This window comes from Streptopelia decaocto, assembly GCF_964273445.1.
Source record: "Streptopelia decaocto genome assembly, chromosome: 2".
Classification (NCBI taxonomy): domain Eukaryota; kingdom Metazoa; phylum Chordata; class Aves; order Columbiformes; family Columbidae; genus Streptopelia; species Streptopelia decaocto.
In genome coordinates, this window is record NC_138655.1 from 783,921 (window position 1) to 810,151 (window position 26,231).

General features: G+C 57.7%; 2 protein-coding genes across 2 annotated transcripts in view; one reads left to right on the top strand and one right to left on the bottom strand.

Annotated features, from left to right (window-relative positions):
* Window positions 1-25,440, bottom strand: part of HSF1 (heat shock transcription factor 1) — a 65,944-nt gene extending 40,504 nt beyond the window's left edge. Inside the window, exons 1-4 of the mRNA XM_082043970.1 lie at window positions 25,287-25,440; window positions 13,079-13,187; window positions 9,804-9,940; window positions 8,176-8,300 (exon numbers count right to left, since the gene is read on the bottom strand). Coding sequence (XP_081900096.1) covers window positions 8,176-8,300; window positions 9,804-9,940; window positions 13,079-13,187; window positions 25,287-25,424 — 509 coding nt within the window. The 5' untranslated portion in view covers window positions 25,425-25,440. The remainder of the gene's footprint in view (window positions 1-8,175; window positions 8,301-9,803; window positions 9,941-13,078; window positions 13,188-25,286) is intronic.
* A 512-nt stretch (window positions 25,441-25,952) lies between these two features.
* Window positions 25,953-26,231, top strand: part of BOP1 (BOP1 ribosomal biogenesis factor) — a 72,080-nt gene continuing 71,801 nt past the window's right edge. The window contains exon 1 of the mRNA XM_082043968.1: window positions 25,953-26,162. Coding sequence (XP_081900094.1) covers window positions 26,154-26,162 — 9 coding nt within the window. The 5' untranslated portion in view covers window positions 25,953-26,153. The remainder of the gene's footprint in view (window positions 26,163-26,231) is intronic.

A 26,231-nucleotide genomic window follows, 5' to 3' on the forward strand; every position in this document is an offset into this window, starting at 1 on the left:
GTAATTAATGAGCACCCTTTGCTCCGGCTCCCGGAGAAGGAGATGGAGCAAACCCAGTCCCAGGCTCCTGCAGCCCTTCTGACTCCTTCCCAGCTCTAAAATACTAGAAAAGAAATAGAAAAGATACCGACAGTAACGCTCTTAACACAAAACTTCTCGTGAGCAGAAGCATCCTGGCTGTTGGTAAATCACGCGTGTATTACACAGTCCCTTTGAATATCAAGACTTGCTAAGCTCGGCCTGTTAAGAACGGTTCTAGCAAAGCCTCAGCACCGCTAAGCAACACTGAAGGTGCAGCAGAGTGGAAAGAGGCGCTTTCCCAAACAGCAGCACGAGGAATTTGGGGAAGGTGTTGGGTGAGCGACGCGATGCTGGGCAGTGATGAGCCTGCAGGACAGAGCAGCAGTTACAACGCGTTACGGGACGTGTGTGGGACACCAGGAGAGCAGGAAAGCTGTTGGAACGGGGGGACGGAACAGCCAAACCAACATTCCGCACTGTGACCTGGTGAATCCCCGCAGAACGGCCCGGAGGGCTCGTCCTCCCACGCTCCAATAAACCTTCACGTTGTGATAAACGCGGGGGAAACAGAAGAGAAGAGGTAATTTGGAGCTGTTAATGATGTGAAGGAGCAGCTGGGCAGGGAGGAGCAGAAGGGCGCCCGGAGGCTCCGGCGCCGTGCACGACCAACCGCGGCTCCGCACCAGCAGCACAAGAGCCCCGGGTTGTGCGCGCCCAGAATGGGGAGATTTGCGGGTTTTGCACGTCTTTCCGTGCGAGGTAACCGGGACGACAAAGGAAATGGTGCAATGCGACCGTAACTCCGTGAGCTCCAAAGGCCGCTCAAACCTCCCCTGGAGCTCACGGCCAGTTCAGACACTCGTTTCACCCACAACTCGCTTGTCTTTATTAAACAATACAAGTCTCCAGAGGCTCAGAAACACCTGAAGAAGACAAGGGACGCCTGTTTGCCCGGAGAAGAAAACAACGCCCGCAAACCCAACAAAAGCCCACCCTAAAACTAACAAAAAGCCCCAAACTAAGACTAAGAGCAGGAAAGCGCAGGCTGAGCCAACGCAAGGCGACGGCCCCGCGCTGCAGGGACGCCGCATCGCGGCTCCCGGAGCCCTCGGACATGCTGACCAACTGTGAATGTGCTCCTACCCTAAGCCGGGCTTTTCCATCATCTGCTGCCAGCGCCAGAGACTGATGGCGACTCAGCCACTGTCACACGAGCGGAGACGGGTCCCATCGCGGTCCCGGCTCTTCTGGGAGACGTTTTGAGCTGAGTCAATAGGAGAAGATTTGAGAGCTTAATAAAAACACCATCACCCTGAGCGTTACATGGGATAGGACTGAGAAATTCCTAATTCAAACCGGTAAAAGCCCCCGCACACATTTCCCCTTCCAGACTCAGCCCGTCTGTGTTTTCACTGAGATCTCTATTCCACAGAAGCTGTGACCAGAAACCTTTTATTACGCCAACAAAGCTTCTTGATAGAAACCACACTTGGCGTGTTTAGCTGAAGTGGATCCCGATTCAAAATACAGAATCACAGAATGGACTGGGTTGGAAAAGCCCTCAGAGATCATCAAGTCCAACCCTTGGTCCAACTCCAGCCCATTGACCAGATCATGGCACTAAGTGCCATGGCCAGTCTCAGCTTAAAACCCTCCAGGGCCGGTGAGTCCAGCACCTCCCTGGGCAGCCATTCCAATGCCTGACCACTCTCTCTGCAAACAATTGCTTTCTAATCTCCAGCCTAAATTTAAGTTTAAGCCCCGTTGTCCTATTGCTGATGCCTGGGAGAAGAGCCCAATCCCCACCTGGCCAGAACTGCCCTTCAGGTAGTTCTAGAGAGTGCTGAGCTCAGCTCTAAGCCTCCTCTTCTCCAGACTAAACAAGCCCAGCTCCCTCAGCCTCTCCCCATAGGGCTTGTGTTCAAGCCCCTTCCCCAGTCTTGTTGCTCTTCTCTGGACCCGCTCCAGCACTTCAATCTCTTTCCTGACCTGAGGGGCCCAGAGAATGAGACAGCGGGCTCCGGAATCTTCCCAGAACACAGGGCTTGCTTCGTGGTCCGGGCTCTTCACGGCACAAAGCCCTGAGCGCTGTGATTCGGGTGCGCGGAGCACGAGGTGCAGCATCCGCGGGCACTCGCTGCTGCAGCTGCGGCTCAGGCGGGGAATCTCCAATTCCCACTTGCAGTGGTGAGATCAACCACATCCTCCCCGTATCAAAATTTTACTTAAGACCTTAGCACTAGTCTAATTTGATCTATTTTCATCTCTGTTACTGCATAAAACCCCTCAAGCGACGGTTCCTCGGGCTGCAGTTACCTCCAGAGATGCACGTCAGTGCCCGTTCTCCTCCAGAGACGCCCGACGGCGCCCGTTCTCCTCCAGGGACACCTGCTCTCTTCCAGGGACGCCCGTTGGTGCCCGTTCTCCTCCAGGGACACCCGTTCTCCCCTGGGGACGCCCGTCGGCGCCCGTTCTCCTCCAAAGACGCCTGTTCTCCTCGAGGGACGCCCGTTCTCCTTCAGAGACACCCGTCGGCACCCGTTCTCCTCCAGGGACGCCCGTTCTCCTCCAGAGATGCCTGTTCTCCTCCAGAGACGCCCGTCGGTGCCCGTTATCCTCCAGGGACACTCGTTCTCCTCCAGGGACGCCCGTTCTCCTCCAGGGACGCCCGACGGCGCCCGTTCTCCCCCGGGGATGCCCGTTCTCCTCCAGGGACACCCGTTCTCCTCCAGGGACACCCATCAGCACCTGTTCTCCTCCAGGGACGCCCATTGGCACCCGTTCTCCTCCAGGGACGCCCGTCGGCACCCGTTCTACTCCAGGGACGCCCATTGGTGCCCGTTCTCCTCCAGGGATGCCTGACGGCACCCGTTCTCCTCCACAGACACCCGTCGGCACCCGTTCTCCTCCAGGGACGCCTGTTCTCCTCCAGGGACGCCCATCAGCACCCGTTCTCCCCCAGGGACACCCGTTCTCTTCCAGAGACGCCCATCGGCGCCCGTTCTCCTCCAGAGACGCCCGTCGGTGCCCGTTCTCCTCCAGGGACGCCCGTTCTCCTCCAGGGACGCCCGTCGGCGCCCGTTCTCCTCCAGAGACGCCCATTGGCGCCCATTCTCCTCCAGGGACGCCCATTGGCACCCATTCTCCTCCAGGCACGCCCAATGGCACCCATTCTCCTCCAGGGACGCCCACTGGCACCCATTCTCCTCAAAGGACGCCCATTGGCACCCATTCTCCTCAAGGGACGCCCCTTGGTGCCCGTTGGCGCCCATTCTCCTCCAGGGACGCCCGTTCTCCTCCAGGGACGCCCATCGGCTCCCGTTCTCCTCCAGGGACGCCCATTCTCCTCCAGGGACGCCCGTCGGCGCCCGTTCTCCTCCGTTTCCAGTGAAAAAGGCTCCGGGCACTGGTTACCCAGCAGGTTTGCCCTCGCTCTGGTATTTTCTGTTCCCGAGGGCTGCTCAGCGTTCTTACCGTGCCCTCACCAGCTCTAGTTACGCTCCTCCCGTCGTGGCTTTTCCAAAGCCAACGGTTGACTGAGAGCCCCCAAGTACAACCCTTCGGATCAAACCAGAAGGAACGCGGGACGTTTGGCCCCATTGCGAGCTCATTTTCAGAGCTCAATTCCTCATTCGTAGCAACCTCACACTTGGCCAAACAAAAACGGGCTGGTTTTAAGAGCAAAATTAACCCACTTCTAACTCACGGTTGAGAAGAGCTCAGATCTCCAGCTGAAGTTCACTTCGCACCAGTAACTTCGGCTCATCCACGCCGGCGTTTGGACGCATGGTGCTTGTTTTTAGGTAAAGTCGGAGCCGCAATCTCTGTTTCTGTGCAGAAACAATTCGGGAGGTCTCTGTTACCAAACTTCTCCCTCCAAGACCGACGCGCACCAGAGTTTCTCCGAGTTCCTCCTCACTGAGCCTGTGGCGGCCAGAACTGGGGTGTTACCCCCAGATTTGCAGGTTGGGCGGCCGATAAACAGCAGGTCCATCTGGAAGTTCTGCTCCATCCCACGCGGATACAGACGGTTCCTGGATTGAGCCATTAATGCATTTGGAGCCTCCGCGCCGGAGGATTAACACAGACTATTCCCGCAGAACTTGCGACAAAGACACGTCCAACAGGATCCCGATTGCAAGGCGGTTCACCAGGAACCGGCAGCGCAACAGGCACAAGCTGAAGGTCTCAATCCACGTTGTTTTGCCCCCAAAATCTGGCAGGTTGACTCCTGAGAGCGGCGCGGTGCACCGGGGTCACTCCGGCGCACAGACGAACCAGCAGGCCCTCAAAAACACTCCGAAAACTCACCAAGACAACAAGCCACAAGGACGTGACGACAAGAGCCAGGTGATGCTTTGATGCGCTGCAGATCCAGAGGGAAGGAGACCAACCTCGGGCGAATTGGATGGTTATTACTCAGGGAGCAAGAGAATTTTTAACCACAAGTTTCCAAGACATAAAACTGGCTTGTACGCTCTGCCCTCCAGAGAAGGAACAGCATAGAGCACGGGGATCCAGCGCTAGGAAGAGACGGGAAAGAGTAAAGATAACAAGACGCCGACCCAAGCTGCGGTTATTGAGCAACACGGAGAACCCTGAACACGGAACAACCTGGTTCTGAGCTGCGAAGGCTGGAGCCAACGGGCAGGACAAACGGAGAACACCCAGCCCGGCTTTCTAAAGCAACACCCGCGGTTCCTATGGACTGGAAGCTTTGCTGGCTGAGCCCTTGTCCTGCTGCAGGCACTCCACCTAGCGGTTTCCAGCCCGGTTTAATTAATAACGCTAATGTTTGCTTTGGCGAGAGGCAGTGGAGCAGCCGGAACGCGGCCTAGAGCCGGCCGTGCGTCTGTGGGCGCTCTCATCCTGAACTGAGCTGAGACGCTTATCCCAGAGCACGGCCCAGGGCTGCAGAAAGCAGGAGGGTCCGCATGGGCGCTGCGTGCTGGGCGCTGCGTGCTGGGCTCCGGACGCTCCAAGGGCCAAAAGAGAAGCCTCCACAGCAACCCATAGTGATAACGGCTCAGGCGGGGACGCGAGGAACCGCGGCGAGCGGCAAACTGCTTGTTTTGCCAAGAAAGGGGAAAAAATCGCTCCCGATCCAGGGGCAGCCGTGGAGTCCCTCGTGGGTCCATTCTGGTGAAGACCCCGCGGGGTTCGTTTCGGGGTGTGTGGGGGGCTGTGAGCACCGAAGCCACGGCGGGGACGTCCCTTCGCTCGCTTGGAAAGGCAAACAAACCCCAAACTGAAGGCTGTGCTGCCATCAGAGACCTGGACAGGCTGGAAAGCTGGGCAGGGAAAAATGTAATGAAATAGAACAATGGAAAGTGTAGAGTCTTGAATCTGGGCAGAACAACCCCAGGTTCCAGTATAGGTTGGGAAACTACATATTAGAGAGCAGTGTAGGGAAAGGGAGCTGGGGGTCCTGGGGACAGCAGGGTGACCATGAGCCAGCACTGGGCCCTTGTGGCCAGGAAGCCAATGGGACCTGGGGTGGGTTAGGAGGGGGTGGTCAGTGGGTCAGAGAGGTTCTCCTGCCCCTCTGCTCTGCCCTGGGGAGACCACACCTGGAATATTGTGTCCAGTTGTGGCCCCTCAGTTCCAGCAGGACAGGGAACTGCTGGAGAGAGTCCAGCGCAGCCACCAAGATGCTGGAGGGAGTGGAGCATCTCCCGTGTGAGGAAAGGCTGAGGGAGCTGGGGCTCTGGAGCTGGACAAGAGGACACTGAGGGGTGACCTTATTAATGTTTATAAATATCTAAAGGGTGAGTGCCATGAGGACGGATCCAGGCTCTTCTCGGTGGCAAACAATGACAGGACAAGGGGTAATGGGATCAAGCTGGAACACAAGAGGTTCCACTTAAATTTGAGAAGAAACTTCTTCATGGTGAGGGTGGCAGAGCCTGGCCCAGGCTGCCCAGGGGGTTGTGGAGTCTCCTTCTGTGCAGACATTCCAACCCCTGGACACCTTCCTGTGGAACCTCAGCTGGGTGTTCCTGCTCCATGGGGGGATTGACCTGGATGAGCTTTTGAGGTCCCTTCCAATCCCAAACATACTGTGATACTGTGACACTGTGAACTGCTCTACAACAACAGCACACGAACCTTCCACCTGCTGCCATGGACCCGTGGCTCTGGACCACCCGCTCTTCCGGAGCAGAGCCCGGGCGCATCGCTTACAGCATGAATCCCACCCGCAGTCGCTCACCTAAAGGGATGGAAATCCTTCCAGGTTTAGCTTGGTCTGCTCATATAACAAAGATAAAGTGACCTGCAAAAGACTCGATCATGAGCTGCAGACACCGCTGACCCCGCCGCTTTAGACTTAGGAAGCCGCACAGTTAGTCGAGTCTTGCTCATATCTCGAGCTAAAGTGTCCTTTGCTCGTTATACTCTGAAAGATAACGTAATGCAACGTGCAAATGTGTGACCAACGAGCTCTGGAGGGTCTGAAGGCACTGATAAGGTTTTCATTGACCTTGCTGCCTTCGTCCCAGCACCCAGACCCGCAGAGCTCGGCAAACACCATCTCTCACCTCTGGGTGCTGCGACCCGGCTTTTGCACACAGTGACACCCCCTGCTTTGGGGACAACGAACCATTCCTGGTGATTTTGGGGATCATCCAGACTGACTTGCAGACAGAGCGCATCGTCTCCCCTCCCACGCACAGCAGAGGGGCCAGAGGGCTGCGAGCACCAGAGACGTCATGAAATGTCATGGACGTTAGCAATGAAATGCAAGAAAAGGGACTTGGCTGCGGATCATAGCACGGAGGAAACGTTCTTCCCCGATGAAACTGTCCCCTTGAGCCCCCACCCGCTTTCCTGCTCCATCCGACAGGAACGGGGCTGCTCGCTCTGCTTGCCAAGTACCGTCGAAACACGGGAAATCAAATCAAGCCCACTGATGGGTGGGATGTCGGAGTTCCCCTCCGACTTGTGCGGAGGGAACAGGGGAAAAAGCTGAAGAGCAGCTTTCAATCAGGATGTGTAAAGGTGCCTGAGGGAGTCACAGAATCATTTTGGGTGGAAAAGCCCCTCAGGGTCACCGAGTCCAACCATAACCCCCCCCGGCACCGCCCCCTGTCCTGAGAACCTCGTGTCCGTCTGTCCAGCCCTCCAGGGCTGGTGACTCCACCACTGCCCTGGGCAGCCTGTTCAATGCCCCACAGCCCTTTGGGGAAGAAATTGTTCCCCGATCCAACCTCAACCTCCCCTGGCGCAACTTGAGGCCGTTTCCTCTGCTCCTGGCGCTTGTTCCTGGGGAGCAGAGCCCGACCCCCCTGGCTCCAAGCTCCTTTCGGGCAGTTCAGAGATCAGAAGGGAAAAGGTGCCCGGGGACGAGCAGCAGCCCCCGAGCCCTCCCGGTAAAGCTGGTTTATTAGCAGGACCCCAGACCCCCCGTTTGCCTCCCAACCCAGCGACACAGCGTGAGCAGCACCCGCTGAGAACTGAACTGGGCACGAGTCAAAAGCCAAGAGCCCGGGGGACGGACAGACAGACAGCAGACGTTACCCCGAACCATCTGAACACCCGGGTGCAGCCAAAGACAAGACACAACAGAATCATAGAATCATTTGGGTTGGAAAAGACCTTTCAGCCCATCCAGTCCAACACTGACTCTCTCAATATCCACCTGCCGGGACGGTGCTTGATCTCAACAGAAAACATCTGGAAAGATTTGGCAACATTCCACACAGATTCGGTGCCGCCACGTCCACTAGGATGAAATTTTAGAGCCTCTATTACGCAAAATATTTAAATTGCTTTTAACTTCGTGATGCTGAGAACATTTAGAAGCCGCCATATTAATGAACATGAACTTCAGCTTAGGTGAAACTCCATTTATCCACGTTCAAGTCGGAATTAAATTGGGAAAAGAAAGGAGACTAAAAGGGACTCCATGCTAACAGTCCAATATGTTCCCAAAGCACCCCCGCCCTTCAAAAAGCACCACAGGTTGCACCGTGCTGGTGGGACACGGGGTCCTGAACGGGTTTTAATGGTGTTCCAAGGATCCCTGAGGCTGTTGCGGCGCCGGTGACACCCCCGGGATGGCTGGAGCAGAGAGCTGAGCTCTGGAAAGCAACGCTTTGGGACAGGAACCGCGGGACAGTGGCACTGGGTGGCACCCCCTCCCCACATACATACTGCTTCATGGCCATCAGCTTGGAGTCCATGCTCTCCTGCTTCCCCTTCATCACCTGGATGTCCGTCAGCAGCTTGGTGACGTTGTCTTGCCGAACCTTTATATCCTCGTTCTTTATACTGGATACCTGGAGACAGAAAGAGACGTCAGGGATGTTTCCTCCTTACAAAATGGTTATCGAGGCTTCGAAGTTGATGCCGCGAATAACTCCTGTTCCTTCTCTAGGCCAAGCGCTGCGGTCGCACCTGAGCTGTGTCCCAGGGCTGAAAGCAGCGTCTGCAAAGCCGCCTTTCTGGAAACGGCAAATTCCGCCCAGCCTCAAAACAAAGGTCTTTTTGGCTTAGAAATACAGTGCTGGGGTGCGAGCGCAGGGCAGCACCCACACAAACCTCCAGAAACGCAAACGGGCCGGGACGCGGGTGTGCGTGACCGCCCTAAAAGTGGCGCTTTGCGGCCGCAGAGAGCACATCTGCACCAAATGCAGGAAACCGAGGCGTCTCGCATGCTCCTAGAGCCTCTGCTGCCGGCGCTGAGCTGTGGAGTCTGGCAATGAGGAAAGGCCAGTGGGGTAGAGAAGAAGCCCAGGGGCGGGAGGGCAGCCTCAGCATCCTCCTCCTCCCCACTACAAGCGCTATAGGGGAAGAGTCTGAGCAGCTGAGTTGATGTTTGATACGATCCTCAGGAGCAACGACACGTCGGCACGTTCACCGTGGAGACGTCTGTGGGCCCACCAACACGTCTCATCTCCATCCCAGCTCCAGTTCCTGCGCCTCCCAGCAGCTCACACACCTTCAGGATCTCTCCACATCCTCCTAACGTGTCCACCGCCACGAAAACGCCTGGAGGAACTCAACGCCTCAGTGCAAACGGATGCGCTGAGAGCGCCCCGGACGGACACAAGAGCTGCTCTCTGTGTGTTCATTTGGTTCGTATTTGGAAAAGAACGACAAAAGCAGCTCCCCCAGCCCACGCTTCGGGACTGATGGATCCGCTCAGGAAGTTCGCAGCACTTTGGGAACTGTGATACCAAGGGGCGCTCCTGCACATCTGCAGGGCCCGTGCTGCTGTAAAACACACCTGGGAGTTCAAAGGGCAAACGGGTAAGTTGATATTCGGGATACGCCGGAGGTGAACGCATTTAAAATAATTCAGGTACTTTATCCTTCCTTTTCCTCTTTCCACTACTACATCTAACACATCCTCACGTGTCCATGTGTGCACACGCTGTATGCATAATACGGATTTTTCCTTCCGAGAAGCATTTTCAGTCAATCCTGCAGCTCAACTAGTGATCACTCTCCCTCCTCCTGAAAGGCACAATTGCTCCTGCGCCTTCCCAGAGGACCCAGCAAACCAACCTCCCTCCCGCTAAACTCCAACAGCTGCTGCTCGTTCAGACAAACAACAGGAAAACCCGGCGCCCCTTCCTCCTGAACGCAGAAGCAATTTGGGTTGCGAGGCCCGAGCGCAGGGCAGCGGCGTAACAAACTATGGCTGAAAATACGGAGAAAACCAGAAAACATAAACCCATCACCAACGGCTCAATGTCCATCAGCACTTAGAGCACGCCTGGGTGGAACCGCTGCTTTGCAACAGTTCATCCAGAGCAAGATGTGCTGCGGAGACTTACGCTGGTGACCTTCCTCTTGATGTTCTCCAGGAGGTGCTCCTGGCCGCGGATGAAGTAGGGATGCTGGAACTCCGTGTCGTCCTTCTCCGGCTTCACCAGCCCGCCCTGCTCGATGTGGACAACCTTGCGAAAGCCGTCTGAAAAACAAAGGGGATGCGCTGGGAGAAAAGCTTGACGGGCCACGTGCGAACTGAGAAAGAGAAAGCGGCACGAGCGCGCCTCGCTCGCTCTGTCACCGCGGGATCGCTTTCTAACCCGGCCCATCCCCAAAATGGGGTGGGAAACACGGCCTTAAACTGGCGGTTTGCACAGGGGTTTGTGCTGATTGTCTCCAGGCAGCAGGAGGAGCGATGGGCGAAGGTCCCTCCGGCCGTCAGCCCTTCCCCTGCCTCAGCTTCCCCAGCAGAGCAGCTCCAGGTACCTGCCCGAGCAGCAGCTCCACATGGAGCGTGGGGACTGTGGATCACGGGAAAAGCACCTTCTGCTGCTCCCGGTGTGGGGCAGCAAGGAGAGAGGATGAGGGAGGATTAGAAGGGGTGGTCAGTGGGTCAGAGAGGTTCTCCTGCCCCTCTGCTCTGCCCTGGGGAGACCACACCTGGAATCTTGTGTCCAGTTGTGGCCCCTCAGTTCCAGCAGGACAGGGAACTGCTGGAGAGAGTCCAGCGCAGCCACCAAGATGCTGGAGGGAGTGGAGCATCTCCCGTGTGAGGAAAGGCTGAGGGAGCTGGGGCTCTGGAGCTGGACAAGAGGACACTGAGGGGGGACTCATTGCTGGGGATCAAGATGGAAAGGGGCAGTGTCAGGAGGATGGAGCCAGGCTCTGCTGGTGACAACCAGGGACAGGACAAGGGGCAATGGGTGCAAACTGGAACACAGGAGGTTCCGCTGGGAGAGGAGAAGCAACTTGTTGGGGTGAGGGTGGCAGAGCCTGGAACAGGCTGCCCAGGGGGTTGTGGAGTCTCCTTCTCTGCAGACATTGCAACCCCTGGACACCTTCCTGTGGAACCTCAGCTGGGTGTTCCTGCTCCGGGGGGCTGCACTGGATGAGCTTTGAGGGCCCTTCACCCCCTGACATCCTGGGATTCTCTGAAGCTACTGCAACTAAAGCAAAAGGCTCCACGCAACGTCCCCGTTCCTGCTCCGCCCCCAGCGCAGGGACCCGTCCGGCCGTGTGGATCAACACGTCCTGCTCAGCAACCCAACGCGCAGCCAGAAGGGAACATGTGTCTATCAACCAAATCTCTCCACCAGTACCACCCCAAGGAGACTCAAGGCTCTAGCGCCGCCTCCAGGCCAACCCAGCGAGCTCATGCTTTATTTATCCAGTGAATAAATAGAGAGCAATTAGCCACAGCCAAAGCACCGCTGCCTGTTATCTTGTGCATTAATGACAACACAAACCCTCTGGAGACAAAACCACGCGAGGGGCCACCAACACGATGGGTTATTCCGCATCTCCCCAAGCTCCCCGCTCATTGTTCCGGCGCCTTCTCGCCCTCCCCGTTGCGATGGAGGCGCCTGGAGCTGGGGTTCCCGCAATAACGCGCACGTTCCGCTTTCTGGCGTATTTGTGATTTTGAAGCCATTCTTGTAGCTGGGAAAATGCTGTTTCACCTTGGGAGCTGCACCCTCAGCTTCCAAGTCATCAGGTAAGGGGGGACAATGCAAAAGGAGGGTGTTCCTAAGGACACCAACGCCGTTGAGAGATGTTGTGGTGTGCTACACAAAGAACGATCCTTTGGTAGCCCAGGGGGCAAGTTCTCTACCACGAGCCCGTACAAAGGAAGGGAAATGAAAGGCCACCGAGTTATTACTGCAATTAGCAGCAGAAGGAGAAGGCGAGAGAAAGAAATAAAGAACAGAACACACCGCTGTCTGCCTGACGCAACGGCCAGAACCCCCTGAAGATGATTGAAAAGAGAAAACAAGCATCTTCACACGCACTTAAACCACCTCAAAGCCGCTCAGGACCAGCGCAAAGTGCTTTTGGACCTCAGCGCGTCCGTAAGCAGCCGGGATGGATCCAGGGTGTTATTGGAGCTGCTCAGTCCGCAGCTGCGGTTAAAAAGCAGTAAAATTGCTTCCTGCGCTCGCAGCAGAAAGTGATTTAGCGAAATTACGCGTTATTGCAGTGATATTGTGCAGTTTGGGGTTATTCGGGTGATCCTCAAGAGCGCAGGGTCAGGCGGCGCAGGATGTGCCCGCAGCCGCGCCGGAGCCGCTGAGAACGGCGATGAGCGTGCCGGCGCTTGTAACCCCGCCAGCCACGAATGGAGATTGGGCTGGTCCCGGAGCCGGCGCCGGGGTTCAAGGGACCCTTGTGCTGCTGCCCCGGGGCGGCGGAGGAGGCGGCGCAGACGGGCGCGAGTTGGCGGCTGTGCCGTAACCTCCGGCGCTGCCGCGGGAGAGCAGCCCTGCCGCCGGCAGACGCCGCGTCCATCGCTCGGCCAGGCCCGCTGCGCCGTCCGGCCCATCCGAACGGAGAGAGGAGGATTAAACAGAGTAACTTTGGGAAATGGGGAAGGGGGAGCGCGGAGAAAGAGAATAGAGCTGGGCTGGTGGAGTGGAGATACCCGGGCAGCAGCTCTCCCTTCGTGGGCCCAGCACGGCGAAGTTGAGGTTGGATGTGGGAACAATTTCTTCCCCAAAGGGCTGTGGGGCATTGAACAGGCTGCCCAGGGCAGTGCTGGAGTCACCAGCCCTGGAGGGCTGGACAGACGGACATGAGGTTCTCAGGACAGGGGGTTATGGTTGGACTTGGTGACCTTGAGGGTCTTTTGCAGCCAAAATGAAGCTGTGAAACACCAGCTTCCATTGGGTTTGCTCCTACAGCACCCGGGAGATCACAGAATCGCAGAATCATTTCAGTTGAAGAGACCTCAGGATCATCGAGTCCAACCATAACCCACCCCTGTCCCTGCCCCATGTCCTGAGAACCTCGTGTCCGTCTGTCCAGCCCCCCAGGGCTGGTGACTCCAGCACTGCCCTGGGCAGCCTGTTCAATGTCCCACAGCCCTTTGGGGAAGAAATTGTTCCCACATCCAACCTCAACCTCCCCTGGCGCAACTTGAGGCCGTTTCCTCTGCTCCTGGCGCTTGTTCCTGGGGAGCAGAGCCCGACCCCCCTGGCTCCAAGCTCCTTTCAGGCAGTTCAGAGATCAGAAGGTCTCCCCTCAGCTCCTGTTCTCCAGCTGACCCCCCCGGTGTCCCTGGAGCCAACGTTCCCCCCACAGCAAACGCGGGCCGAGCGGGGACCAGCCTCCCCGCGGTACTCACACATGTTGAGCTGCCGCACAAAGCTGGCCATGTTGTTGTGTTTGAAGTACTTGGGAAGCACCTCCTTGGCAAATTGGCCTTGGTCAAACACATGGAAGCTGTTTCCGCTCTGGAAAAAAAGAAGAAGAGAAACATTATCAACCCCGTTCTGCTTTCACAAGGATAAACATGCACGTGTGAGGTCAGGATCGGCATCGGTCCCATCTCTTGAGTCCCTTGGCTGCAGGTTAGAACACAGTTTATCACACCTGGCCATCCTGGAGGACCAACAGACACACACCTGGAGGACCCACCGGCACCTGGAGGACCCAACCGGCACCTGGAGGACCCACCGGCACCTGGAGGACCCACCCGGCACCTGGAGGACCCAACCGGCACCTGGAGGACCCACCCGGCACCTGGAGGACCCACCGGCACCTGGAGGACCCAACCGGCACCTGGAGGACCCAACCGGCACCTGGAGGACCCAACCGGCACCTGGAGGACCCACCCGGCACCTGGAGGACCCACCGGCACCTGGAGGACCCACCCGGCACCTGGAGGACCCACCCGGCACCTGGAGGACCCAACCGGCACCTGGAGGACCCACCCGGCACCTGGAGGACCCACCCGGCACCTGGAGGACCCACCGGCACCTGGAGGACCCAACCGGCACCTGGAGGACCCACCCGGCACCTGGAGGACCCACCCGGCACCTGGAGGACCCAACCGGCTCCTGGAGGACCCAACCGGCACCTGGAGGACCCAACCGGCACCTGGAGGACCCACCCGGCACCTGGAGGACCCACCGGCACCTGGAGGACCCAACCGGCACCTGGAGGACCCACCGGCACCTGGAGGACCCACCAGCAGCCAGTAACTCTCAATGCTGTGAGTAATGTCAAGAACCTGCAGAGCAAAGCTCTCCAAAGCTCAGAAACCCGAGCCTGGGGTTAAGCAGGCTACAAAGATCAAAGCTCAGCCTGCCCAACCGCAAATCTACTCATTCCCCCACGTGTCCTAATTAAGTCGTTGTATCTCCAGCAATAGGCAGCGATGTTTCCAGCAAACGGAGCCAAGGAGGCTGGTATGGAGAGGCCTGCAGGTCAGTGCAGATGATGCACCGGCTGTGGCGCCCGTGGCCACGAGCGCTGGGAGCAACGAGCCGCTGGGAGCAACGAGCCCCTGGGAGCAACGAGCCGCTGGGAGCAACGAGCCCCTGGGAGCAACGAGCCCCTGGGAGCAACGAGCCGCTGCTGGCACAGCAGGAGCAGCACAGCTTCAGCAGTTCTGATTCCTCACCACGACCGAGAAACATTTCCTACGTGCTTATTTAACAACCAGGAATAGGCGAGAGCCGGGGAAGCGTTCCTGCCTCTCTGAGGCGCTTCTGCTGCTGGATTTTGGAAGACGAGTTATTGCCAACAGAGCAGGATAACTAGTTATTTTGACTATTCTGACTATCTTAACTAGTAGTCAGGATCACACCTGAGCCGCTCAGCGTCCAGCTCTGCGGTGCCATTCCAAAGGGTGGTTTCTCTTCCCCCTCCGGCACGCGGAGCAGGATCTCTGCGTCAACATACGCACCTGCCAAACAGCCAGAGGAGGGATTTTCGTCCTGGCGAAGCAACACAGGGACTCGGAGGCGTTTTACGGCTCGGGTTTTCTGCCACGACCGGCGCCGCTCCCGCGAACGCCGTCCCAGCGGCGCGGAGCTGGCAGAGCGTCCAGAGCCCAACCAGGCACCCACGGCTCATGGCACACACAGGGAACACCGGCCAAGCGCCGGGCTCGACCACCCACACAGCATCCAAAGTCCCCCCGTTCACAAGGGTTCGGATGACTAAAACAGGCCCCCAGACCTTAAAAGATTCTGCTGGCCGATAACAAAACCAGGTAAAGGTTTATTAGGGTGTTTTAGTCCGTGGGTGAGTTTCTTCACTCCTTCAGCGCCTCAGTGTTCAGAGAGGCAGGAACGCGTCCCCGGCTCTTACCTATTCCTGATTGTTAAATAAACACGTAGGAAACGTTCCTCGGTCGCGGTGAGAAATGAGAACTCGTGAAGTTGTGCTGCCCTTGCTGTGCCAACAGCTGCATCTGAGGGTTTGGTTTCATTAAGGTCCTTTACCCAGAGGGGTGGTAGATGAACCATCCCTGAGACACCCCAGGCCAGGCTGCACGGGGCTCTGAGCACCCTGAGCTGTGAGATGTCCCTGGGGACCACTTGGGGTAACCCAGCTCGCACACACGTCGAAAAACACATGAAAACGGTGCTTAGAAGAGGAAAAACACCCTGATCCAATTCCTAAGAAAGAAACAACCATTTGCAGGCACAACTAATGAATTTCCAGAAAGCGGCACGAATCATTGGGTGCGTGACCTTGTGCTTCACCCAAGTGGGGTCACAGGGCCCCGAATTGCAGGTTTTTCGGGGTTTTCCCAAATCCCGCAGCAAGATGAGGCTCCGAGGCGCCGGCACCTCCTACCTGACTCATTGCGCTTCGCACACCAACTGCGTTTTCACGCCAACGGCACTAAAAGAACCACAGCAGCCAGACTTGAGAACCCCATGGAGCCCCAACTGCGCCTGAACTTCACCAAAGGGGGTTCAACCAACACCTGTTCCTTCTGGTTTGCTGGTTCTTCCCTCGCGGATCTTGTGTCGTCCTTCCCAGGCTACGGGTGACACGGTTTCTGTGCAGCGGTTACCGGAGCCGGGCAGGTTAGAGCTTGGAGCTGAGCGCCATGTAAAGCGAAGGGAAAGCACAATACATCGCTAATGGGGGAAATAAAGAAGGAACATCTATGTACAAAGTGATTGAAAGGCAGATATTGGCCATGGTTTAGAGCTGGAAGTGAACAGACGGTGCTGGAAGCGGGATGGCAAGAACAGAAGCGCTCCTGGGCTGGCCTAGGGAGTCCTGATCCCTGAGAAAGGCACAGCCTAAATCTAGACAAGAAAACCAGAACGAACTAGAATAAAACCAAAAAACCCCAACCAAACAAACAACAAAACCCTAAAAAAAACAAAATAAAAACCCGAATCAAAACACAAAAAAACCCCGCCAAGGAATAACCTGAAGCTAAGAGAAAGCAGGGCATAATCACTCCTTTGTGCGCCAAAGCGCGCACTTGGATTGCGGCTGAGAAAGCTCCTCGGGCTCTGGAACGGAGGCGGGTGCAGGACGATGCGCCGCGGTGCAAGCTCTCGTTAGCCGGTAATTGCGCTAATTGCTGCGGGCTCCAGACTCAGCGGGAAGCTGCTGCTGTTAGTCCCCGGCGCTGGGCGATCCCTGCACGCAGCACCCAGCAAAACGCAAGGAAACAAAGGGAAAACAAAGGGAAAACCGGCGCCGGCTCCCAGGATAAGCTCCTCCGAGCCCCCTATGGAGCCGAGCCCGGCCGGCAGGGATCCGATCGGCGCCCGCGGCACGAACCACACAAACCGCAGCGCGTCCTGGCTGCGCGGTTTAGCCGCGGTCCCTCCCGCTCTCCAGCGAGGCCCAAGTCCCGTGTCCCCCCGGTGTGGTTTAACCTGAGCTCAACAGGACCACGCGGCCGCTCGCTCACTCCCTACCCCGCAATACGGGAGAGAACCGACGGGAAGGGAGAAACTTGCATTGAGATAAACACGGCTTAAGAAAATAACAAAACGCTAATACCGTACTATTAGATATATATATAAAATAGAAATAAAAGATAGTCAAGGCAATTCCTCACACCCACACTAAGCAGCCAGTCCCAGAAACGGCACCTGGTCCCAAAGCTCATCCCAGAGAGTGAAAAAGGCAGAAAAGCCCTGAGGCCTCTGCAAAATGATAAAAAGCCGAACTAAACGTCCCGAAGCAAACTGCCCCGGCTCTGGCACAAAGAGCGAAGGAGAACAGAACGTGCAAGAGCAAGAACACCCTAGAGAGAGAGAGCAGAGGGTCCCCCCTCCTTAAGTAATTCTCACATCGCTAGTGGGCTGGAAGCCTCTCCCTGCTCAGTGTGGGTGTCAGTCCAGCTCTGTCTGTCCAGCTCTGTCCGTCCAGCTCTGTCCGTCCAGCCCATTCCAGCTCCTCACGCCCATGGGCAGAACTCACAGTGTCCTTGGCTCCCAGAGCAGAGAGCGACAAACGCTCCTGCATGGGGCTGAGCTCCGGTGCTCACACCGAGCGCAAATAACGAGCTGGGGAGAAGAAAGGGTTCAAAGAGCCACCTCCAGGAGCAGGCGCGACCCTGAGGCAGCGGAAAACAAAGCCAAGGGGGCGACGAGATCGCTGCGGGGTCTGCGGGAGGTGTAACCAGAGGCAGAGTCGGTGGGAGCCCGGAGCAGGCGCCCGTGGCTGGACCCAGGGCCAGACGGAGCTGCGGGACGAGCGCTTGGCACGAAAAGGCGTGGAGAAGAGTGTGAGGATCAGCGAGACAGCCTGGACCCCAAAGCACGGCTGCGGCACAGACCCGCTGCACGAGAGCAGCACGAGCAGCGTCGGCCGCGCGCAAACCGCCCGCAGAGTCATTTACACTATCACACAATCACAGAATGGACTGGGTTGGAAAAGCCCTCCGAGATCATCGAGTCCAACCCCTGGTCCAACTCCAGTCCATTGACTAGATCATGGCACTAAGTGCCATGGCCAATCTCAGCTTAAAACCCTCCAGGGCCGGTGAGTCCAGCACCTCCCTGGGCAGCCATTCCAATCCTGACCACTCTCTCTGCACAGAATTGCTTTCTCATCTCCAGCCTCAATTTCCCCTGGTACAGTTTAAGCCCATGGCCCCTTGTCCTATTGCTGATTCCTGGGAGAAGAGCCCAATCCCCACCTGGCTAGAACTGCCCTTCAGGTAGTTCTAGAGAGTGCTGAGCTCACCTCTGAGCCTCCTCTTCTCCAGACTAAACAAGCCCAGCTCCCTCAGCCTCTCCCCATAGGGCTTGTGTTCAAGTCCCTTCCCCAGTCTTGTTGCTCTTCTCTGGACCCGCTCCAGCACTTCAATCTCTTTCCTGAGCTGAGGGGCCCAGCACTGAACACAACACTCCAGGTGTGGCCTCCCCAATGCAGAGCACAGGGGAAGGATCACTGCCCTTGTCCTGCCGACTACGCCGTTTTGGATACAGGACGGGATCCCATTGGCCTTCTTGGCCACACTGGTGGCTCATGTTGAGCTTCCTGTCCATGAGTCCCCCCAGGTCCCTTCCAGCCACTCTGTGCCAGCCTGGAGCGCTGCAGGGGGTTGTTGTGGCCAAAGCGCAGCACCCGCCACTTGGCCTCGTTGAACTTCATCCCATTGGAATCAGCCCATTTTTCCAGTCTCTCCAGATCCCTCTGCAGATCCCTCCTGCCCTCCAGCAGCTCCACACTCCCTCCCAACTTGGTGTCAGCAGCAAATGTGCCAACCTCGACGGGCCTTCCAAAACTGTGCTGGTTTCACCGGGGACCAGGCACCGGCGCCGTTCCCAAGGACAGCTCCTGACTCTTGTGTTTTGTGTTGTCAGCACCTGGCGCCGGTTCCACGCAGCTTTCGGGGCAGCTCCGGGTGTTTGGTGCCCAGCGCTCTGCGGCTCTAGGAGGGCTTTTCCATTCAGTCTTAGTAAGGCTCTCACTTCAGCCTCCCGCCCAACACCGGACCTTGCGACTCTAAACGAACCTTTAGCTCGAGCCAAATAAACCCCCAACCTTTAAAGGTCACATTCTTGAATTTAGATTGTCCCGGAGGCTCCCCGAGGTTCGTTTAAGGGACAACAGGGTCCAAACCAACTTTTATTAAACCGGTGAGAAACAGGGTTTAGGGCTCCAAAAGTGACTTGAATACAGGTTTGGATATCAGTTGAGGAAAATTATGAAGGGGCAGCAGCTAATACAACAGGCGGTCCATGGGGTGCATGCACGTGGCTGCACCAAAACAATGCCGGAGCCGCCCTGGGTCCGGGAGGAGCCCACACTGCATGAACACGGTGTGGGGTTATTGTAAAGGGATACACGCACTCGTAGTGAGTACGGAAAGTGCACACTCGTGATTCTGCGAGGGTCAATTTATAATACACTCGCAATCCCGCGAGGAGAAATACACATGCAAATGTGCACGGAAAGTTACACGTGCTGGCTGTGGGTGCCCCTGAAGCTCCAAACACCCCCACCCTGGCTGGGGGTGCCCCTGAAGCTCCAAACACCCCCACCCTGGCTGTGGGTGCCCCTGAAGCTCCAAACGCCCCCACCCTGGCTGTGGGTGCCCCTGAAGCTCCAAACGCCCCCACCCTGGCTGTGGGTGCCCCTGAAGCTCCAAACACCCCCACCCTGGCTGTGGGTGCCCCTGAAGCTCCAAACGCCCCCACCCTGGCTGTGGGTGCCCCTGAAGCTCCAAACACCCCCACCCTGGCTGTGGGTGCCCCTGAAGCTCCAAACACCCCCACCCTGGCTGTGGGTGCCCCTGAAGCTCCAAACACCCCCACCCTGGCTGTGGGTGCCCCTGAAGCTCCAAACACCCCCACCCTGGCTGTGGGTGCCCCTGAAGCTCCAAACGCCCCCACCCTGGCTGTGGGTGCCCCTGAAGCTCCAAACACCCCCACCCTGGCTGTGGGTGCCCCTGAAGCTCCAAACACCCCCACCCTGGCTGTGGGTGCCCCTGAAGCTCCAAACGCCCCCACCCTGGCTGTGGGTGCCCCTGAAGCTCCAAACACCCCCACCCTGGCTGTGGGTGCCCCTGAAGCTCCAAACACCCCCACCCTGGCTGTGGGTGCCCCTGAAGCTCCAAACGCCCCCACCCTGGCTGTGGGTGCCCAGTGGTGCCTCGGCGCTCCCTTCTCCTAATGGCCCAGGCCAGGGGGCTCTGGGGCCAAACAAAAGCTGTTGGCCTCAACCAGCAGAGAGAGGGAGATGTGCCCACTCCTTCCACACTGAAGGAGGGAGGGAGAGAGATTCAAGATTCAATCGGAAATGCAACACAACTACAGCTCTTATTGCCCTGTACCAATACTGTATTTTGGTCGCCACGCTTACGAGAGTAAGGTTTAGTTTGAATCTGCATTGCAAACACAGAATTTGAAAGTAACTCAAGCATAAAAGCTCTGAACAATGGTTTACTTTTGTTTTGTTTCATTAAGAGCCTTATCTACCAAACCCTCACCCTATTTAGTAAACTGATCGACCCCCCCCTTGCAAAATCATGAAAGCTGCTATTACCTGCACACGAGATTCAATATATAAGAGAAACCCCCCGTTTCCCTGTATCCCCTTCCTGCTGCCTCCTCCGCTTCCCCAGGGCGCAGATCACAACTCCCCAGCACGCCGGCATTGCCGTTTTTCTGCTCATTTCCAGCTATACATTCGGATTTTCCATACGATACCCTGTCAAAGCGAGTCCTTTTCCTCGCGATAAGGCCGGGCCTGGGGACGGCGGAGCGGCAGCGGTGTCACCGCACACCGGGAGTTAAGGCACCAGTCACCATCTCTGGAGGGGTGAAAAGGCGTTTAGACGAGGTTCTCAGGACATGGGGTAGCGCCAGGGCCGGGTTATGGTTGGACTGGATGATCCTGAGGGTCTCTGCCAAATGAAATGAGTCTGTAGAAATGGTGACAACTGGTGACAGTTTCAACAGAGTTGTTGTCCCAGCGCAGACAAGGACCTCGGCACCGACCTCAAATGGGCAAGTGGTGCGGGATGTGTGTGTGTGTGTTCACAAGCAACACGAGCTGCCGCCGCTGGGATTTCGGACAACCCCGCTGTCCGGGAGCACGCACGGAGCCGCCGGGTCAGAGCACAACGGCGCAGGAACGGCTCCGCACCCACAGAATCTTTACAGTCGGAAAAGACTTTTCAGATGGTCGAGTCCAACCAGGCTCTGCAGAAGATCAGCACGTGGTGGAGGGTTTGCTGTTCCACCTTTGCTGTGTCACCCTCCCCAACAGCGCGGCCACCTCCCGCTCTAAAACAGCACGAAGCTCGGGGCGCTCAATGGCCGTACTGGGCTGTAACAGCCTGGCCTTGCTGGGAGCTGCTGAGGCGCTGGAGCACGAATGTGATGGAGACTGAGGGACCTGGGGGTTCAGCTGGAGAACAGGAGCTGAGGGGAGACCTTCTGATCTCTGAACTGCCTGAAAGGAGCTTGGAGCCAGGGGGGTCGGGCTCTGCTCCCCAGGAACAAGCGCCAGGAGCAGAGGAAACGGCCTCAAGTTGCACCAGGGGAGGTTGAGGGTGGATGTGGGAACAATTTCTTCCCCAAAGGGCTGTGGGGCATTGAACAGGCTGCCCAGGGCAGTGCTGGAGTCACCAGCCCTGGAGGGCTGGACAGACGGACACGAGGCTCTCAGGACAGGGGGCAGGGACAGGAGCTGGAACCCATGATCCTGTGGGTCCCTGCAGCTCAGGACAACCTGTGATTCTATGAACTGCTGATACAAGGACTGAGGCTCAGACTCCACAAGCTTAAGCTCAGCATATTCTAAATTCAGCCTTAAGACTTGGCCAAGAGTGACTGTTTGGGTGGGACAGCAGATCTCCTGGTTTCCTCCGAACTCTGCCCCTCAGGAGCATCCTCACGTTCCCCCAGACTCTCCGTCCCCACCTTTGTCCCTGTTCCCCAAGCGACAAGAAGCAAAACGATGTCTCTGAACCTGACGCTTCCTTCAAGATGAGCGGCCAAAACCACCAGCAGAGCCACTGTAGGAGCCACCACAAGGCGATCGTGGCCACCACACACATCTTCATCGTAAGGGACAGTTTCACGCATGGTCAGGCCAATCCAGCGCCCTGGGGATGCTGAGCGTGGCCCCGACCCACGTTTGCTCCCTAACGCTCACCTGGGCCCAACGGGCCAGAAAACGCACGTACAAGCAAATCCAGAGCAGCGTGAGCAGCACTGGGGGGATCCTGCCCCTGTGCCCCCTGTGCTGACCCCCTGAGCTCTGCGGGCAGCCCTGGGGTCCAGCACCAGCCAGACATGGAGCTGTTGGAGCGGGACAGAGGAGGGACACGGGAATGGGCCGAGGGCCGAACAGCTCTGGGGAGAAAGGCTGAGAGAGCTGGGGGGTCAGCCTGGGGAGGAGAAGCTCCGGGGAGACCTTAGTGCAGCCTTTCTGTAATTAAAAGGGGCTGATGAGAATGATGGGGACAGAGTTTGGAGCAGGGTCTGTTGTGACAGGACAAGGAGTGATGGTTTTAAACTAAAGGAGGGAGATTCAGGCTGGGTATCAGAATTGTTGCCCTGAGGGTGGTGAGAGCCTGGCCCAGGTTCCCAGAGCGGTGGTGGCTGAACCATCCCTGAGACACCCCAGGCCAGGCTGGACGGGGCTCTGAGCACCCTGAGCTGTGAGATGTCCCTGCTCATGGCAGGGGGGGCACTGGTGGCGATTTAGTTCCCTTCCAACCTAAACCATTCTGTGATTCTGTGAAAACCATTTTCCTGACGGTTTAGAATAGAATGGAAGAGATCCTGGAGATGGAGCCCAATTGTTAAGCCAGCACTCCCAAGCCCATCACTAAACCTGGGCTTAAACACCACACTGAGCTCACTCTGGATCCAGCTGAGACTAAGGGGAGAATCAGCTCAGACAGGGTGAGGAGTCACATCAGTGAGCTGAAGATGCAGCTGAGATACAGGTACCAGAGCGGGTCCAGCCTCTCCTTAGTGGTTCTGGCACTTCCCTGAGCTTGTCCCGTCCCTGGAGAAGCCGTGACAAGTGCCACAGCCGGCACAGGGGACGCTTCAGCGTCACAGAACGTTCAGCAGAACGGGTCACCAAAACTCACCAGTTCCACAGAGGAGAAAAACACCCAGGAAAAAACACCAGCCCGTGGAGGACAACAAGCTGAACCCGCTCCCGTGGCCCCACGAGCAGCAAATCACAGCCAGCCGTGGTGTTTCACAGGAACACAGCCCTCCTCCTTCAACTCTTCACATTCTTCTACAGTTTTGGCCTGCGCAGGATCATTGTGGGGAGAGACTGCACAACGGGTGAGCGGCACGACCACGTATTTGCCTTTCCAACCCGATATCCGCCTCTGCCAACCCGATATCCGCCTCTGCCAACCGTCTGCCCAGCAACTCAGCCAGTGCCATCTCCTCTTATACATGAGAAACACCGACTGATTAGAGATAATGAGGGCAAAGCATCTCTGTGTGCGTCCCCGTTGAGCACCCAGCGCAGCAGCTGCCCCGATCCGAGGCGCTGCTGAGTGTCCTGTTCCCTCCGCGCTTCGGGGCTCCCATCAGCAAACCCGCGGGTTATGGGATGGGAACGGCCCCGGTGACACCCGAGAAACCGCGGGGACCCATGGATGAGGCAGGGCAGGAAGCGCTGGCGCTGAGGACACAATAAACGCCTCGAAGCCACGTTTGAATCACCTCTCTAGGGACCAGAGAAGTATTAAAGCTGAGAAAGTTAATTTAAAAAGCGTGCCAAGGAACTGCAAATAAAATGTGAAGGCTTTACCTTCAAAGAAGCCAAATTAGAATTTATACATGTTAAGAAGTGTATTGCGCTTCTCAACCTCCCTTTTATGTTTATATGCCTGCCGGTTTCTCCTCAAATGCACAGAGAAAATCCTTTTCCCTCCTGCAGCCATTTAGGGGTCCACAATCCCCACCCCCCGAGCTTGTTTCTTCTGTTACTGAAGGAAATTAAACGAAAGGAATTAAACACAGTAAGCTGAGAATATCTGGCTGAAGGGAAGAAGCCAGAGAGTCGTGGCCAATGGGGCAGAGTCCAGTTGGAGGCCAGTATCTAGTGCAGGGCCTCAGGGGGCAGTGCTGGGGCCGGTGTTATTCAATATATTCATCAGTGATTGGGACGAGGGAATAGAGTGACTGTCAGCAAGTTTGCTGGTGACACCAAGCTGGGAGCAGTGGTGACACTGGAAGCTGTGCTGCCATCAGAGACCTGGACAGGCTGGAGAGCTGGGCGGGCAGAAATTTAACGAAATAGAACAAGGGCAAGTGTAGAGTGTTGAATCTGGGCAGGAACAACCCCAGGTTCCAGTGTAAGTTGGGAATGAGCTGTTGGAGAGCAGTGTAGGGGAAAGGGAGCTGGGGGTCCTGGGGACAGCAGGGTGACCATGAGCCAGCACTGGCCCTTGTGGCCAGGAAGCCAATGGGACCCGGGGGGGGTTAGAAGGGGGTGGTCAGTAGGTCAGAGAGGTTCTCCTGCCCCTCTGCTCTGCCCTTTAGTTCAGATACTATCAGGGTATACCTTGGGAACATATACATACATACTTATATGATATATACAGCCATACCCCCTTGAGAACACCTGATCTCATCTGCTCTGGGAAGCTCAGCAGGGTCGGGCCCGGTCAGTGCTTGGATGGGAGACCAGGTGGGAACAGCGGGTGCTGTGGGCTGAGCCAGCACTGGCCCTTGTGGCCAGGAAGCCAATGGGACCTGGGGGGGGTTAGAAGGGGGTGGTCAGTGGGTCAGAGAGGTTCTCCTGCCCCTCTGCTCTGCCCTTTAGTTCAGATACTATCAGGGTATACCTTGGGAACATATACATACATACTTATATGATATATACAGCCATACCCCCTTGAGAACACCTGATCTCATCTGCTCTGGGAAGCTCAGCAGGGTCGGGCCCGGTCAGTGCTTGGATGGGAGACCAGGTGGGAACAGCGGGTGCTGTGGGCTGAGCCAGCACTGGCCCTTGTGGCCAGGAAGCCAATGGGACCTGGGCTCGGTTAGAAGGGGGTGGTCTGCTCTACCCTTGAAAAAAGGGTTTAGTTCAGATACTATCAGGATAAACTTGGGGATCATATATATATATATATACATATATATATATATATATATATGTAATGTATACAGCCATAGCACCCTGGGAATGCCTGGTCTGGGAAGCTAAGCAGGGTCGGGCCCGGTCAGCACTTGGATGGGAGACCTTGTGGCCAGGAAGCCAATGGGACCTGGGGGGGGTTAGAAGGGGGTGGTCAGTGGGTCAGAGAGGTTCTCCTGCCCCTCTGCTCTGCCCTTTAGTTCAGATACTATCAGGGTATACCTTGGGAACATATACATACATACATATATGATATATACAGCCATATCCCCTTGAGAACACCTGATCTCATGTGATCTGGGAAGCTAAGCAGGGTCGGGCCCGGTCAGCGCTTGGATGGGAGACCAGGTGGGCACAGCGGGTGCTGTGGGCTACGGAAACGCCTGGGCCGAGGCCCCGGGGCCCGGACACCCGGCAGCGGGCGTTCGCCCGCTGCCGGGTGCCGGGCCCCGGGGCCTCGGCCGCTTCTCCCCGCCGGGACTCACCGGGCTCCAGCAGATGAGCGAGTCGGTGTCGGGATCCTCCACCAGCGTCCAGAGTTTGGTGAGGAACGCGGGGACGTTGCTGCCGCCGGGGCCGCCGCCGCCGCCGCCCCCTCCCGCCGCCGCGCCAGGCCCGTCCATGGCGCTGAGGGCTCCGGGGCCGGCCGCGCCGCGCCGCTGCCCCGCACCTCCGTAAAGCCGCCGCCAAGGTGCGTGTCGGGGCGGGCGGGCGGCCCGGGGTTCAGAGCGGGCGGCGGGGGGCGCGGCGGGAACGGGCCGCTGCCTGCGCACTGACCCGCCCGGGGCCCAGCATGGCCGCCGCCATCTTGGGCCGCCTCCGTGATGCGCCCCGCCCACCCGCCTCCTCCTTCCCCGCGATGCGCATGCGCGTCCCCCCTCCTGCCCCGCCCTGGAGGGAATCCCGCGCTGCGCATGCGCGCTTGTGCCGAAGAGCCGGCTACGGTGTGCCGGCACTCCCCATGCGTGCTTTTGCGCATGCGCAGCGCGCCAACGCCAGCCCAGTGCCTGGCAGTGCGCATGCGCGCTTGTGTCGAGCCGGCTGCGGTGTGCCGGCAGTCCCCCATGCGTGCTTTTGCGCATGCGCAGCGCGCCAACGCCCGCCCGGTGCCTGGCAGTGCGCATGCGCGCGGTGCCGCGCTACCTCTCCCCTTTGACCCGCGCTCAGTAATTATTCCCCCCCCGCCCCTCCCGGAGCGCGGCCTCCCCTCCCCCTCTTCCGTTCCCCCTCCCCCGGTGGGCGCTGCTGGGCGGTTAGGGGCGGGGCAAGGCCGTGCAGCGTGGGCGGGGCCGTGACCTCTGACCCGCGCGCACGTGGCGCACGTCGGGGCCGTCGCACGCGGAGCCGCGGCCATGGAGCAGGTCGGGGGGTGTGAGTGTGTGTGGCTGGGGGGCGGTTGCCATGGTGACGGGGGGCGGTTGCCATGGTGA